Source organism: Anabrus simplex, chromosome 4, assembly GCF_040414725.1.
Source record: "Anabrus simplex isolate iqAnaSimp1 chromosome 4, ASM4041472v1, whole genome shotgun sequence".
In the NCBI taxonomy this organism is placed as follows: domain Eukaryota; kingdom Metazoa; phylum Arthropoda; class Insecta; order Orthoptera; family Tettigoniidae; genus Anabrus; species Anabrus simplex.
In genome coordinates, this window is record NC_090268.1 from 140203198 (window position 1) to 140221052 (window position 17855).

The 17855-nt window shown below is 40.3% G+C and overlaps 1 protein-coding gene across 2 annotated transcripts in view; it reads left to right on the plus strand.

Moving 5' to 3' along the window:
• The window catches only part of PIG-N (Phosphatidylinositol glycan anchor biosynthesis class N), a 120165-nt gene that overhangs the window by 35046 nt on the left and 67264 nt on the right, over nucleotides 1-17855 (plus strand). For both annotated transcript variants that reach the window (XM_067145221.2, XM_067145222.2), the window contains exon 5: nucleotides 9395-9525. In XM_067145221.2, the coding sequence (XP_067001322.2) occupies nucleotides 9395-9525 (131 nt within the window). The remainder of the gene's footprint in view (nucleotides 1-9394; nucleotides 9526-17855) is intronic.

Consider the following 17855-nt stretch of genomic DNA (forward strand, 5'->3'; position numbering starts at 1 on the left):
AAGACCAAGAAAATGCTGGATAGAGACTGTAAGATCAGATGTGGAGAAGAGAGGACACCAGTGGGAGGATGTACTGGAACAGAAGATGTATGAAGACAAAAGGAGATGGCGAAACTTGAGTTGGGAAATGATGATGATGATGATGATGATGATGATGATGATGATGATGATGATCCCAAGGTCCAGCGAATGCAGTTCACTCAGGCAATTTACAAGGAAAAATTCTACAGTCACATTTCTCGGGTATGATGTGTCGGGAGGATGCGCTGTACATTTGCCCATAAGTAGGAGGATTTTCCTACCTTTTGCACCCAGTTGTACGTCATTTCCTCTCAGCCAGTCTTCAGACACATTCGCCTTGATCCACGAGTTCTTGTTACTCCTGTATTTTGTTGGAACTATTGCAGTGTTTCTAAAACATTGGGGTTTTGCAAATTTTCCTTCATTAAAGGAGGCAGCTTTTCTCTTCTGTTAATAATAAGCCACTGCGGGTGGGGGATGCACATGTAGAATACACCCGCGGTATTCCCTGCCTGTCGTAAGAGGCGACTAAAAGGGACTCTCAACTTGGGAGCGTGGGTTGGCGACCACGGGGCCCTTAGCTGAGTCCTGGCATTGCTTCCACGTACTTGTGCCAGGCGCCTCACTTTCATCTATCCTGTCCGACCTCCCTCGGTCAACTCTTGTTCTTTTCCAACCCCGACGGTATTAGAGCATTCGAGGCCTAGGGAGTCTTTCATTTTCACGCCCTCATGGCCCTTGCCTTTCTTCGTCCGTTACTTCATTTTTCGAAGTGACGGATCCCTTCTTTTTTCTTCTTTTCCCTCTCTGTACCCCCTGTGGGTGGGGGACGCAGACGAAAAATACACCCACAGTATCCCCTGTCTGTCGTGAGAGGCGACTAAAAGGGGCAACCAAGGGATGATTGTCTTAGAACCGTGAAGCTACTTTTGATTATTACCATCACGCAGGAAACACCATGGGTCGCCTTTACTTGTGAGTAGTGCCACTATATTAGGTACACAATAGGTTTTTGATTCGTAGCAGCAGAGGGTGTGGACTTTGGGTTTACAGTACCCGTGAGTCGTACCCATTTGAGCAACACCACGGGTCTGGGCGTAGCCTGTGAGTTGTACCACTATATGAGCGACACCGTGGGTCTGCGTTGCCTGTGATTAGTACCCACTATGTGAGGAACACCACGGGAATACCGGCGCCCATGATTAGTACACCTAGGTGAGGAACCTCATCGGTTTGCGTTGGCTGTGAGTGGCGCTATTGTGTGAGAAGCACCATAGGTCTGCGTTACCTGTACGTGGTACAATACTTGTTAGTAGTACCATAATGTTTGGAACACCATGAGTTTACGCTACCTTTGATTAGTACCGCAACTTGAGAAATACCATGGTTCTTCTTTACTAGCGATAAGTGCCATAATGCGGGATCGTTGACATAGATATTGGCCCATTTAGACAAGCATCATCAATTCAGAATTAGGCTTTGGAAGCAGTCCCTTGGTCAATAATATTGTTTCTGGGAATGTGAGGCATTGCGTGTCTTACCTACTGATTGTTTTAAATTCATATTCATCAGTTCATTCCTCATCATCACGTTTTGAATTCTGGTCAGTGGATGATTTTTTTATTATTTTTAAATTGTGATTGCATTTTGTCTCATTGCGTACCATAGGGGCCGATGACCTAAATGTTAGGCCCCTCTAAACAACAAGCATCATCATCATCAACCGTTAATAATAATAATTTTGTGTGGCTATTTCTAGCCGAGTGCAGCCCTTGTAAGGCAGACCCTCCGATGAGGGTGGGCGGCATCTGCCAAGTGTAGGACACTGCGTGTTATTGTGGTAGAGGATAGTGTTATTTGTGGTGTGTGAGTTGCAGGGATGTTGGGAACGGCACAAACACCCAGCCCCCGGGCCATTGGCATTAACCAATGAAGGTTAAAATCCCCGACCTGGTTGGGAATCGAACCCGGGACCCTCTGAACCGAAGGCCAGTCCGTTGACCATTCAGCCAACGAGTCGGACTTCTGTTCCATTGCTATTTGTGCATAACGTCTTCATTACATGTTCCTTACTGCACTTCTCACCATGACAATTCTCACCTTTGAATGTGATTGTTTAGTCAGGCATTACCTAAATTTTAAAGACCTCTCTAAACAACATTCAAGGATGTTTTGGGGGTATACTGGGATGTCAGTTCCTTTAAAGGACTTCCTTTTCAGTCGCATATGGTATTGATGTTAAACACTCTTGCTTTTACCACACATATCCTAGCTTCTAATTTCATGCCTAATCTTAAATTTATGTAGCCAGCCCGACAAGACATGAAAATAATTTTTCTGAACTTGGTCTCTAATTCAGTTGCTTTTTCACTAAGCAAAGTCCCACTAATTGGAATATTTTATGCTCTGTGCCACTGGAACCGATGCAATAAAGTCTTCAAGGCATTCATCTTGAATCCATGTACATTTGTTGCTGGACATGCCAAATGCATGCACACTTTCTTCGATCTCTGTTGTTTTCACCATGTTAGAATTTAGAATTGGCGGAGTGATGTCTAATTCCTTTGCAATGTTTACCGGCTTCATATTGCTGCTTTCCTTCACTACTTTTAATATATTCAGCTTCTCTGCAATTGTAACACACTTTCTTTTCTTTCCATTCATGTTATCGCGATGTTCTTTAATTAACGATGTATGAACAATATTGATGGTAACAGCTTACTGATGCCAAGGCTAAAGAATATATGCACTGATGCTTACTGAACAAACAGATTCCACTAATATCTTCAAGGTTGCTGTTCAGGCAAACTATGACTTCACCCTCTTGTTGTCAAGGTATAATTACTAGGAAAAGTAGTCTGTAGCTAATATTTGCATTCTAACTTACGTTTTTGCAGCAAACAGAACAAAATCAAATTTAATATTTGGAGTGATGTTCTATAATGTCTAGGGACTTAAAATATGATTGTATAAAGTTAAAAAACAAAAAAACATATCATCCTCTTCCTTTCTCCTTATCTAACTCCTGCCAGGTCGGGGCATTTGTGGCTCTTCTCCATCCACCCTCCTCTCTCCTTCCATCATTCCCCTTCCATCATTTTGTACCTGTTCAGGCTCCTTCTTCTTCTTCTCGCACTCCTCTTTATTGAGTCAACGCACCTTGTTTTAGGTCTCCCTTTTGTTCTCTTTTCCTTGAACTTCATCTCCATCATATGTTTTTGGTATTCTTTTCTCTTCCATCCTCTTCATACAAAGGGCACTAGGAAAGTTTTACAATACGCAAAAACAGTTGGCTGGACACCTCTGTTATGGTGAGGGATGAAAAGAGGGGTGAAAACCGGTCTCGAAGACAGCAAGGCGCGACCTTCACACCAATTGTTACTTAAGCAGTGGGTTGAAAGCAAGTTAAGATGTCAGTGTGGTCTAAAGGTGAATATCGCGCAATTATTTGCTACAATTTTGCTTGTGGATTAACTGTTGACCAGTGCCTGGAGGATATGACTCCTGTGCTGAGGAAAGACTGTCCACATCAGACAACAATTTTCCGCTGGTACTAAGAGTTCCAGAGGGGAAATTTAGGGGTTAAAGAGGATCCTTGTTCTGGGCGACCGTCTGAATCAGTGACTGAAGAAAACATTGAAGCTGTGAGGAAAATGCTGCAGCAAGAGAGGCAGTTGATATATCGGCAGGTAGAAGAAACCCTCCACCTCCCTGCACCAGCTATTCATTCATTCACGACCATCTCCATGTTAGAAAGGTTTGTTCCCTTTGGATGCCCCATTCGCTTTCAGAGGAACAAAGGGCACATCGAGTGAAATGGTGCCAAAAAATGCTAAAACAGTTTGAAAATGGGACTTTGCGTAATGTCGATAGCATCGTTACAGGTGACGAAACTTGGCTTTATTATTACGATGTCCCAACAAAATCCCAGAACAAGGTGTGGCCGTTTGAAGATGAGGGTACTCCTGTGACTGTGCGAAAGTCAAGGTCAGTGAAGAAAAGGATGATTGCAGTATTCTTCACTAAACGGGGCAACATGACTCGGGTTGTGCTAGAAACACAAAGGACAGTTACTGCGAAGTGGTACAGTGAGACTTGTCTGCCTCAGGTCATCCAGGCTCTCAAGCAGCTCCATCCAAGGTCACGGCTCAACACTTGGCTCTTGCATCACGACAATGCTCCAGCACATCGTGCAAATGTAACAGTGGTATTTCCTGCCAGATCAGGGTTGACTGTGCGTGATCACCCTCCATACAGTCCTGATCTTGCCCCATGTGACTTCACACTCTTCCCAGAAGTGAAGATGAAGCTGAAAGGGCAACGTTTTGCATCCGATGAGGAGCTTCTGGCAGCATGGGATCAAGAGTGTGAAAATGTAACCGAAGAAAAGTGGCAGAGTTGGTTCAGTGACTGGTTTTGACATATGGAGAAGTGTATTGAGTGTGGTGGAAATTATTTTAAAAAGTCTGAAGCTTCATGCACATTACAAAACTTTCCTAGTGCCTTTTGTATGTCCAAATCATTGTAGTTTATTCCTATCAGTTGCCTCACTCAGGTTGCCTATTCAAACTTCCTTTCTAATATCTTTGTTTCTTACTCTGTCTTTCCTTGTCTTTCCTATCGTAACTTCTTACGTATTTGATTTCACTAGCTTGAATTCTACTCTACTCTGTACTTGTCATTGTTCATGTCTCAGCTACATAAGTCAATTTGGGTGCATAATACATTTTATACACTATCTCTTTACACTTCCTGGTACTTCCTTATTCCCCACAAGGTTTCTTACACTCTGGTAGAATGCATTGGCCTGTGGCACCCTATTGCTAATCTACATGTCAATTTTGCATTAATTCAGTCTCTGGGTATTTGAAACAGTCCACAGTTTCGAGGTTTTAATCACCAGTTTTCACAATTCGTTTTCCTCGTCTTTCTCCTCTTTATAGCACCATGGTCTTGCTTTTCTCTGTGCTGATTTTCATAACTGCTTCTCAGTTTTCTTGTTCAGTGCATCAAGTTGTTCTTGAACTTTGCTGTTCATTCACCAGACCACAATATCATCTGTAAATAGTAATAAATCTCTCTGTTCCCATATGCTTCCTTTGTCTCCTAAAAAAGAAAAAACGTATATCCAAAATACATTAACATGGGAAGGACAGGAATTTAGTCGAAACCTAAGAAAGAAAATGAGAAAGCGTAAGACATGTATAAGAGAGAAATGTATAAAATAAGTTTTACTGTAGTAACCAGTATCATCACAATGTACTGAAATTAAACAAGTCTGAAGTGGGTGTGAATTATTCCATATTCATAATCAATTAGAGAAAAAAATTCTACACTTGAACTTAAGACAATTAAGCAACACTCCACGTGGTCACCATTGGATGGGTGAACAACCACACAGCTACTCAGTGGGGGTTGTGAGAGAATCCCTTTCTTCACCCACGTACAGGAAGATACAAAGAAAAGAAACTCGGATACTCGGAGAACAGTGAGAACATTCCCGTTCACTACAAATACACAGGTACCATGAGAGAATACCGAACCATGCACAGAAGTTGCACACACAAACATGTACTAAGTCCATCACTCTTATTCAAATTGTATTTTAAACCAGAGCTGTTTACTCTTCTTCATCCATTCCCTTTTCGGTTTTCTTTCTGGGTAGGGTAGTGTACCAAAGCCCTCCAGCTTACTCAATCCTTCCACCATTCCTCTTCTAGTACTTTATTGCTATCGACTCCTCTATTTGCAATACAGTCCACAACAGAGCTCCTCCATCTCATTCTAGGCCGTCCCCTAGGCCTCTTTGCATTCTCTGTATCTATGAATGTTCTCTTTGGTAATCTCTCTTCTGGCATTCTCATCATGTGTCCAAACCATTTTAGCTTTGCTGTATCAATCTCTTCTTGAAGTTTACACACTCCCACGCTTCTCCTCATTTCCTCATTTCGTATTCTCTCTCGTCTTGTCTTTCCCTGTATGCTCCTCAAGAACCTCATTTCAGCTGCTTGTATCTTACTTTGGTTCCGCTTAGTCAACGTCCAGGTTGCTGATGCGTAGGTCAGTATAGGTTTATAATAGGACGAGTATAAAACTTTCTTGCACTTCATTGGCACATCTTTGTTCCATACAATGTCTCTCACACACTGGTAGAAACTTGCAGACTTCTGTATTCTTAAATCAATTTCTCCATCCAAATTTCCATCTTTAGATATCATGCTGCCCAAATATTTAAATTTTTTCACTACTTCACGAGGTTCATTTTCTATTTTTATCACTCCCCTGGATTTTCTGTTACCTCTGGTCATGATCAAAGTCTTGCTTTTCACAGTACTAATCTTTATTCCAAAATTTCTTATCTCCTCATTCCATAAATCAACTTGTGTCTGTAATTCCTCTCCATTATCTCCCCAAACTACAATGTCATCAGCAAAGAGCTTAGACTTTACTTGCTCGCCCGTCATCTTCTTCTTGATATTATGTAGAATTATATCCATGATGATAATAATGAAGAGTAAGCCTTTCTCAACTCTGAACCATCCAGTTTGACCCACTTTGGTTCTAACACAGCTTTTGCAATTTTGATACAATGCTATTACCATCTGCATTGTTTCAATCCCAATCTGTGCCTCTGTCAATGTTTTCCATACCAAATTCCTTGAGACACTGTCATATGCCTTTTCAACATTACTACCCTGTCCTTTCCATATTCCCAATACCTTTCCATATTTCCAATACCTTTCCATCATTTGCCACAATGTAAATATTGGGTGTAATGTGGACCTGCCTCTTCTGAATCCATACTGGTGTTATGCCAATTTTCCCCCTACTCTGTCTTTTATTCATTTATCCAAGATTCTTTCAAGGATCTTAGCTGTATGAGGTATCAGTGTCACTCCTCTGTAATTTTCACATTGCTTCCTGTCTCCTTTCTTGAAAATTGGTATATTGACCTCTTTTGTCCACTCTTTTGGAACAGTATTTTCTCTCCATATCACTCTGAAGAGTCTATACAACCACTGTAGACCAACTGCCCCTGCTGCTATTATCATTTCTATTGTGACCTCGTCAATTCCAGCTGCCTTGCCTCATTTCATTCTTTCAGTGGCCCACTCATTCTCTGCCATGGACACCTCGTTTTCCTTATCTTCCATCTGCACTAAATCTGGTTCTTCGATTTCTCCTTGTACCGAGGTATTTTGCACATTGTAAAGCTGTTCAAAGTATTTTCCCCACCTCTACAATATATCCCGCTTCTGTGTCATCACTTCCTCCTGTTCATTGTTACCTAATGAAGTTAGCACCTTCACCTGGGTTTTTCTTCTTTTTTTACCCACTGGAATAAGATCTTCTTGCAGAGATTCAGTGAATTTTTGCCAGTATTTCTTTGTCTCTTCTTGAACCACCTTGGAGCCCTCCTTCTTGCAGTGCCTGTATTGCCTTGCATTCTGTTGTTCTGTTTCTCAGCCACCTTTTCCAAGCTTGTTTCTTCCGTTTAACTATATCTTTTACCCTGTCATTCCACCAGGGTATTTTCTTGATCTTTCTTCCTTCCTGATACTCTTCCACAGGTCTTTTCTGCAGACTCCACCATGACTGTTTTTTTTAAAAGTATGCTCATTCTTCTTCAACCCTTCTGCTGTCTTCTTTAGGTATACTTGTTTTAATGTGTGTATGGAACTCTTCATTTATTTCCTTCTCCTGCAATTTCCACACCCTTGGCTTTCTCTGCTTGATCTCAGTAATTTTTTGTAACTTTCCATCTGTAACTTTCCATCTGTAACTTAGCTATCACAACTCTGTGATCTCTTCAAAAGATTCACTTGGGAGGGCTGTTACATCTACCAACATTTTCCTGTTACCTTTCTCGACCAAAATGTAATCTATCAGAGTTTTGATTTTGTTATCCCAACTATATCTTGTTATCTTCTGTTTTTCTTTTGAAACCATGTGTTACCAATGATCAGCTTATTTCTTCTGCAAAAGTCTATCGAAATACCTTCAGCCTTGTTTCTCTTCCCATATCCAAATGGTCCTATAATCTTTTCATTTCCTTTTCTTTCCTGTCATACTTGGGCATTCATGTCTCCTATGATCACAACTTGTTTGTCCTGTATATGGCTTTCCAGATATTCAAGGTATTCCTCTAGATTCATATCTGTATTTCGTGTTTGTGAAGCATACCCTTGAATTATATCTGTGACACCAGTTTCATGTCTCAATCTGACCTTAATCAACCTGTCATTTATGTTTTCCACCAATTCTGGGTATTCCTTTAGGTCTTTTCTAATTATGAGACCTACAGTACACCATTTTTAGCTTCTCTTCCTCCACTATAGTATAAGGTGTATCCTTTCTTTATTTTCCTCTCACCTTTTCCTTTCCATTTGGTCTCACTGATTCCCAGTAATGCTGTATCTTTGTCAACCATAAAATTTACAATTTCTTCCACTTTCCTCTGTTAGTGTCACTACATTTATGGTCACTATATTGATGTATTTGGTTGCTGGTCGCCCATTTCTCACATTTCTCCCAGCATCACAAGAACTGCACGTCACTTGTGGGGAACACTCTTTACTAATGAAATAAAAGCTTCCTTGCTACATTATGTCACCACTGTCAGGATCAGATAATCCAGACATGAATACAGAGGAGCTGGAAAGTGTTACCATCACATCACTGCCCAAACCCAATCTTGTCTGCTTGTTAGCAGTTTTGGAGTCCAACCCCATAATGTGTTGAAATTTAGATTTTAAATTGTGCAGATATTTCTTTTTATGTCAAATATTTTAACCTAGTTATGGTAGAGTTTGAGTATTGTGCATCAGTATTCTTATTCACGGTACTTTTTAATTACCATTTGATTCCTTATTTGAAATGAAGCATGCAGGGAAAGTTCAACTGATTATTTTAATTATCGTACCCATATTCATCTTGCAAGGGAACCAACAGTGAGCTCACAAAGCGTCCTACCTTGAAGTTTTGCTAAAATCATCTACGTCCTATAGGAAGCTCACTTACCAAAAATAAGTTGCTATTTTTAACTGGAAGTTTCTGAAGTTGAACCTGGAATATGTCATATGAGAGCAATGAGTTTGCAGGAAGTTGGAGATCCCTCAACAGTTCCAGATGCTCAAGCTAGTGGCAGGGTGCACACTTAACCAGAGCATGTGTTCTGCCAGTAATCAAGGCTGTCCAAACGTAACTCAAATATCTGTGTTTCTCTGTATTCTAATGCTGAAACTCTGTTTTATCATTATTATTATTATTATTATTATTATTATTATTATTATTATTATTATTATTATTATTATTATTATTATTATTATTATTATTATTTCCTGTAACCTGTTGATGCCTCTCTTTTGTTTAGAGAATATGAAGAGAATATCAGAGTCGTTGATACTGGTGTCAAGGAAATGGAGCAGTTGTTTGAAAACTTTTATCAGCATGATAATCAGACAGCATATGTGTTCACTTCTGATCATGGCATGACAAACTGGGGTAAGTCCAGACTTTTAAAAATAAATACCTTTGTCTATTTGTATTGGGTGAGTAATGCAATGTACAGTATGTAATTATGTGCATTATCAGGTGGTGACAAACAAAATGGGTAAAACGTTCCCTAGTTGATTAACAGTCATACTTTCCATGAAGTTATATTTTACTCTTGTGACGTGAAGGGTTGAGCTTTAGTGGCTTACAATGCAATATAGATTAAAATAATACCCCACTAATAAAATGCATACATACATACATTATCATTATAGACTGTTATGCCTTTCAGCGTTCAGTCTGCAAGCCTTTGTGAATTTACTAAACGTCGCCACAATCCTCGATTAATAAAATTCAATGACATGTAAAATTCAGCTTCACAAAATGATACAACGAACACACATTAATTCATAAACTGTAAACGTTTTACATATGTACAGTGATATGTATAGTGTGGTGCCTGCCCTGGTCCTTTGATCAGTGGAGAATATGGAGGTTAATACTCTGTACTCTACCGAGCTCGATAGCTGCAGTCGCTTAATTGCGGCCAGTATCCAGTATTCGGGAGATAGTAGGTTCGAACCCCACTGTCGGCAGCCCTGAAAATGGTTTTCCGTGGTTTCCCATTTTCATACCAGGCAAATGCTGGGGCTGTACCTTAATTAAGGCCACGGCCGCTTCCTTCCCACTCCTAGCCATTTCCTGTCCCATCGTCGCCGTAAGACCTGTCTGTGTCGGTGCGACGTAAAACAACTAGCAAAAAAAAAAACAAAAAAACTCTGTACTCTGCCAGGTTGAGTGGCTCAAATGGTAGAGCGCTAGTCTTATGAACTTAAGTTGGTGAGTTCAATCGTTACTCGGTCCAGTGGAATTTAAAGGTGCTCAAATATGCCAGCCTCGGACAGAAAATTTACCAACACATAAAAGAACTCCTGTGAGTCAAAATTCTTGGACCTAGTATAAGCACAGCAAACATTCTGAAAAGCTGTGTTCTACAGTCTGTTGGCAAATTTCACAATCAAATGTCAGGTGAGCTCCGGAAGCCCCACTGTATTGTACGAAAGAGTGCCGACTCAGTCCTGCAAGGTGGTTTGAAGCCTCTTGGAGCATGATTTGGACTGAGAATTCTGAACCACTCAGAAGCTAGGCATGTCTTTTGCTTTTTCCATCTCTCACTTAGACTAAAATCTGTTTCTGACAACTCCTTGCCCATGATGATGGACGGGTGGCAGGATTTTAGTCTCCAGCTGATGTGTCTGTGGATAGGTAGGATGATGTTGGACAAGATCTTACTGAGCTCTTGAAGTAATGGGCTTGAAAGCTACAGATCTGATGGAGCAATATGAGACTGAAATGGTAGCCAGTAGGTTCAGCTGGACATCTACCTTCTTTGCATGTGTGCTATTTAACCACACCGAGAAGCAGTATTTGGCTGTTAAATAAACAAGGTCTTTGGCAGAGCAGCGCAAAGTATCTACTGAAATACCCCATGGGGTTCTACATAGTTTGTGGAGGATTTTATTTCAGGTCTTAGGCTTCAATGCAAAGTTTTCTAGTTGCCGTTTATAGGTAAATGTGCGGACAGGGATCATACCCAAATATTTTGGATGAGGATTGTGACGAAGCAGGGAGCCATTGAGAGACATTCTCAGCTGTGTGCCTACCATCTTGTTTTGAGATGGAAACAGGCCAGCTAACTCTTGCCTTGTTCATACTTGTCTGTAGTCTGCATTTATGGAAATGCAATGGAAATAGAATATCTGGATGGAGTTCTCTCAAGTCATAGATTCAAATAACTGCAGAATCTGTAGTGTTTCATCCGTGGCTGTTCTCTCATCTTCATTAATTGTTTCCAAGCCACAAGGTAAGCTTGATGAATACACAGGAACATTTTCCTTTGGTTTCTGAAGATGTTTCAACTATTCCATTGAGTTTCTATTTCCTGTTATATAAGACCTTGCATTTCCTCAAGCTTTTCTTTTGTAATGCATCTGGTTTTTAAATAACCCACAATCCTCCAGGCTTTTCGAATGTTAGAGAGTACAGTGTTGTTCTGTAATGAACTTTCTATAATCAAGTTTAAAGTATGCGTAAAACATCCAGTATGCTGCATTTTGTCAGTGCTACTGTGATTGAGTTGCATTGATGCTATCTTTCTTGTGGCATTATTGGTTGTGATGACTGTAACTTTCCCCTAAATTTTCCACTATCCAATTATACAGGGAGTATATTTTAAGAGTTCATTGCGGAGTACCGAGGCATAGGAGTAGAGAGAAGCGATGACAGCGAGCACAGTGCCAACAATGGCGAGCGGACGTAGTCATCCCAAAGAAGCGGCATCGTTACTCCTATAGAAATTAAATGGAACTGAACTCGCCAGTATTTGCAGAAGATGTTATAGACCCTTTATAATAAATAACATTACTTGGATGAAATAAAAAGTGACAGTGCTTAAAAGTCATTCTTACAATATTTACAAGTTATGAGCTTGTTGGTCAAATTATAGAATGAAAGTGAAAATATCAACAAATATTTAAAAACTATTGATCACTTTGTAATGGTTAAAAAGTCTTGAGCATGGCGTAGGGGTAGCATGCCTGCCTCTCACCCGGAGGCCCCGGGTTCGATTCCCGGCCAGGTCAGGGATTTTTCTCTCTACCTGAGGGCTGGTTTGAGGTCCACTCAGCCTACATGATTAGAATTGAGGAGCTATCTGACGGTGAGATGGCGGCCCCAGTCTCAAAAGCCCAGAATAACGGCCGAGATGATGCGTCGTGCTGACCATACAGCAATTCGTAATCTGCAGGCTTTCAGGCTGAGCAGCAGTCGCTGGGCAGGCCAAAGCCCTTTCAAGGGTGTCAAGTGCCTTGGGGTATAATATGTATTATAATACTTGTATATCTTTGTTCATATGACCTTTTTTGGCTGATGATGGTGTCCAAAGACATCGAAACCGGTTCTAAATAAAAATGTTGTGATTGTATTAACAACATACTTTGTATTTAAAAAAAGGTGGATCAATTACTCTTTCGTCTATTGTATGTTAATCTCCTTTCAATACCGACCAAAGATGAATCTTTTAATTTTAAGTAAGAGATTTAAACCTGTATGTCTTTTTTGGAGAACAGCAAATTTCAAGTGATTGTGCATGCAAGGCAGTTCTAACTGAATTTGCTGTATTTCTTTATCATAGGTAGCATCAACAAATTGACGTAAGTGCCTTCTATCGGAAATTTTATGTTTAGGATCAAGCAATGAAACTAAATTTTGAAAGTCCTCATTCTTCCCTGCAGAAATTGACTGCAGATCTGAGACTACTGTTCATACTATTCCCACATCCAATTCATATTGTCACTAACTGTTTCCTGGAGGAACAAAACATTTGTATCAAAATGTTGCATCCTATTTTTGAAATGTTATGTAAACATACATTGGGAAATAGTGATGCATCAGCAATCCACGGAAATACAACAGACCAGAAAGGTCAATGCAGTTAACGTCAAATGTAAATCTGAAGAAATAAACAACGTGATCATATTTTACATAATAAGTGAAAACTGTGCGTTGGTGGTGGAGAGGTAGGTACGTAGGCTTGGAAACAGAAGGAACTTGATAAAAGGTTATCAGAAAGTGAATAATAATATTGATTATGTTATTAGTTTTATGCCTTACTTAATCACAAAGTAAAGTAATCCACCGAGCAAGTGGCCGTGCAGTTTGGGTAACGTAGCTATCAGCTTGCATTTGGGAGAGTGTGGGTTCGAATACCACTGTCGGCAGCCCTGAAGAGGGTTTTCTGTGATTTTCCATTTTCACACCAGGCAAATGCTGGGGCTGTACCTTAATTAAGGCCATGATCACTTCCTTCCCACTCATAGCCCTTTCCTATCCCATCGTTGCCATAAAACCTATCTGTGTCGGCGCAGCATAAAGCAGATTGTATCTAAAAAATATTTTAAAAAAGTAAACTGACCTAACAGCTAATTTTAACCACACTGGTTTATTCTCAATGTATACTCTTTTTAAATGTATTTTACCACCACAAAATGTGTAATCTACCGTCGTAAGTAGTCATATCTGCCCAAGCATCTTGCAAAGTAGAAGAGCTACTAGCATATGCTTGACAGCCTTGGAATATCATGGATTGTGCCCAGTGTCATTTCTAAATCACTTTGGGAGTGGCGACCCCATGGTACTAATAGCCTATATCTGATACATTCATTCCATCCCTAACCCGGTCAATGACTGGAAAACAGGTTGTAGGTTTTCATTTTTTGTGCCCAGTGTATTTTTTGCTTTAAAATCTAATACACTGGTAAGAAATATTACATTGCATTTGATAAATGATGAGCATCTACTGTATATAAATAAAATATGAGATTTGTCAGCACTTTGGTCAGTTGTTAAAAATTTGTATTTATGCATCAGAAATGTCCAGAATAAGTAGGAAATTCAATTTTTAAATTTCTGTCATTTATGTATGTGCACACATCGCTAGAAAATGCCTGAAAGAAATAAAAATCTGTATTTTTCAGTGGAGAAGGCTCTACAATCTAGGCTATAAATAACTTTATTCAAAACTCTCCCTCCCATATATTTGAGTATTTATTGATAGGACCAGTATTCATACTGATATTACACGCATGTACTATGCTGGCGTAGCAGGGGGAGAGGTGAAACTCCCACGTGGCGCATCCCAGTTGGCGGATAGGGGGGTCCTAACCGGCTTGCCGGTGGACTTGAGGGAAATAAAATAACTCTCGCGGACCAAACACACAACCCCCTGTGGGTGGGGGACGCAGACGAAGAATACACCCACGGTATCCCCTGCCTGTCATAAGAGGCAACTAAAAGGGGCAACCAAGGGATAATTGAATTAGAATAATGAAACTACTTGTGATTAGTACCGCCACGCGGGGAACACCATGGGTCGCTTTTACTTGCGCGTAGTAACACTATGTTAGGTATCAAATAGGTTTGTGATTAGTAGCAAAAGAGGACGGTGTCGGCTTTTACAATACCTGTGATTAGTACCCACTATATGACAAACACCATGGGATAGCCTGAGCCCCTGTGGTTAGTACAGTTATGTGATAAACACCATAGGTTTGCGTTGCCTGTAAATGGCGCTGCAATGTGCGAAAAACCATAGGTCTGTATTACATGTCCGAATTTCATTGCCTGTGAGTAGTACAGTAATGTGTGGAATACCGCGAGTCTACGCTACTTTTGATTAGTACCGCAGCATGACAAATACCATGGTACTTTCCTAGCAATAAGTACCATTATGAGGGGCCGATGACTTGTATTTTGGACCCCTTTAAACTAAAAGCATCTTGATTCATTATTATGCTATACACTCAGTCCCTTGGTCAGTAATACTATTATTTCATGTCAGTTTCTGTGAATGTGAGACATTGCGGGTCGGATCCACTGATTGTTTTAAATTCATTTCCATCCATTCATTCTTCGTCCTCACGTTTTGAATTCTGGTCAGTGGAAGATTTTGGACTTTTGTCATTCCATTTCATCTCATTTCGTACCATTGGGGGCCGATGACCTAGATGTTAGGCCCCTTTAAACAACAAGCATCATCATCATCATCATCATCACCATCATTCATACTGATCTTGTTGATAAATGTTACATAATCGGGCGAGTTGGCCGTGCGGTTAGGGGCGCATAGCTGTGAGCTTGCATCCCGAAGATAGTGAGTTTAAACCCCACTGTCGGAAAGTCTGAAGATGGTTTTCCGTGGTTTCCCATTTTAACACCAGGCAAATGCTGGGACTGTCCTATCCCACCATCACCATAAGACCTATCTGCGCCCGTGCAACATAAAGCAAATCATAAAAAAAAAAGAAAAACATAAAAAAACTGCTGAAAATAAAATTTCCGATCGTATGTGGAGTACAAATTTAATACCACGATTGATAATAACACAAATATTTTACGATTTTGTTTCTTATTTCCATTGTTAATGTTAGTCGTACCAAAGAATTCTTTGTTACAAAGAGAGGTGGAATCATAAATTCTGAACTTTTTGCAAGGTTACCGGTCCCGTCATGAGAATGTATTGCCCATCCCTAAGCGTGTTGTCAGCAAATGTCTGCTTGATCTCTGATGTAGGGGAGTTAATTTGCTGAGTGAAACAGCCTCTGTTAATATTTATGGGGAGGTTCTGGGGAGTTCGATATTTTTCTCATTTATCTTGTGCCATTCCTCTGGATATTTTGATGCTTGACACACTACTCCATCATTGTATGTAGGCTATTCGACCCGCGCTATGGAGGCGCTGATAGGAATAGGGATGTTGCACTCTGAAGAGAGCACAGCAGAACAGTCTTCACTGCTGTCTTTGACCAGGTCATTCCAGTATGGGAACTTGGATTGGTAGTAGGCCTACTGTTTCACCAGCATGGCCAACCTGTCGCAGGCACAGATGATAGATAGTCTACCATAAACTGAAGTCTTACGCTCAAATTAAATGGCAGATTTTGCTATCTGCCTTGTGGATTGACGGACTGTAAATGGACTTCCTACCAACTTTCTTCCTGCTTGCACAAACGTCTATGTTATTCGCTGTGCGTGGAAGGCCATACTCCTTCCTGACCCATTCGGGGTTCACCGAGACCCCAGTGTGTTATTGCTCTAAGTGTGCCATGTGACATTGTAATGTACTCAGTCTTCTCAGGGTGGTTCATGAGATTTATTTCCTTTGCAAGACATCAAGAAGTTTAGAGGTAACTTACTTACTTTATTTATTTATTTGTTTGTTTGTTTGTTTGTTTGTTTGTTTGTTTGTTTGTTTGTTTGTTTGTTTGTTTGTTTGTTTGTTTGTTTCAGAAGTACTAAATATGAAACATGAAAGCATAAAAAAAAAAGAAGCATGAAATGGATACAAGTACACAAATATGTGTTCATCAAGTGACTTCAAACAGTTCCCACCCAAAACTTTGCCACTTCGACAGTACTTTAATTAGCTTGAGTCAAATTACTCATTGTACATCTGTATGGGCGCAACGGACAACATAAGAGGTGTTATTTGAAATTCGCCACAATCGCATAGAACTGTCTTGGTTGGAAAATGCCACTTATATAACTTGTCCCTCATTGTTACAACTTCAGCTCGCACTCTGTTTAGGGACTTTCAGATTGGCCAGTTCTCTGTGTGGCCAGGAGGTAGAGATTATTTCGGTTCCATCCATTCTGACAAATTACTAGTTCTCTCCTTCCACATGGCAACTTACGCTTCTGCAACTGTTCCTTGTAACGGTTGATTAGTTATTAGGAAGCTCTTTCTCGATTTGAATCTCCTTTCAGCAGGTTGATATCCGTAGAGTGGATGTGAGGTCATAGTAGATGATTTTCTCCTTTCATTGTTGGCAGCCACTCCTCTTCTGAAAACAGATGGAGCATTCCCAGTCAGATAGTTTACTGTATTGTTGGGAGTTGGCCTCAAACAACCTGAAATAATCCTGCAACTCTCGTTGAAGGCAACATCAACCTGTTTTGCATGGGCTGGCTTATACCACACAGGACAGGCATATTCTCCTGCTGAATAGCATAAGGCCAGTGCTGTTGTTCTCATCGTTTGGGGATGGGTGCCACAGTTAGTCCCTGCCACTTTACGGAGGAGGCAGTTCCTCAAAGAGATCTTCTGCTTCAGCTTAAGGCACTGCTCCTTGTATGTAAGAGTATGGTCCAAGGTGACCCCTAGATATTTAGGATGGAAGCAGTGAACCTATAACATACCATTCAAGAATACTTCAAGTTTCCATTTAGCTTGCATATGTTTCAGGTGGTAGGTGGTACTAGGGTTGGGTATGAGGGTCCCTTTCATAGTAAGTACCAAGGTGTTGTAGAGCATGACTGAGCGTAAGTTCTACAACTTCAAACTGTTCTGATTGAGCAAGAAGAACTAGGTTGTTGGCATAAATGAAGCTTTTGCACCCTTGAGGCTGTGGTTGATCATTGGTGTACACTTTAAATAAAATGGGAGACAAGACACTTCCGTAGGGCAATCCATTCTTCTGAGTTCTCAAGTTTTTTATGTATCACTGTTTTTTGTATATGTCTTTCTTCTTTATTTTATTTTAACTGATGATGACCTCTAGGCTAGGTTGAAACATGTCCTATGTAGCTTTTTAGACAGACCATTTATCAGATGGCAAACGTGTGTTGAACTGGTGGGCTTTATACAATTGAATTCTTTTAGAATTTTATTTTAGATATTCTCCATCGACTGCGATGTCCTTGGAACTCTATGAAGAACCGATGATCCTGTAAAATTGTAGCTATCATCATAGTGAATCCATAATTGTTAGTAAGATTATAGA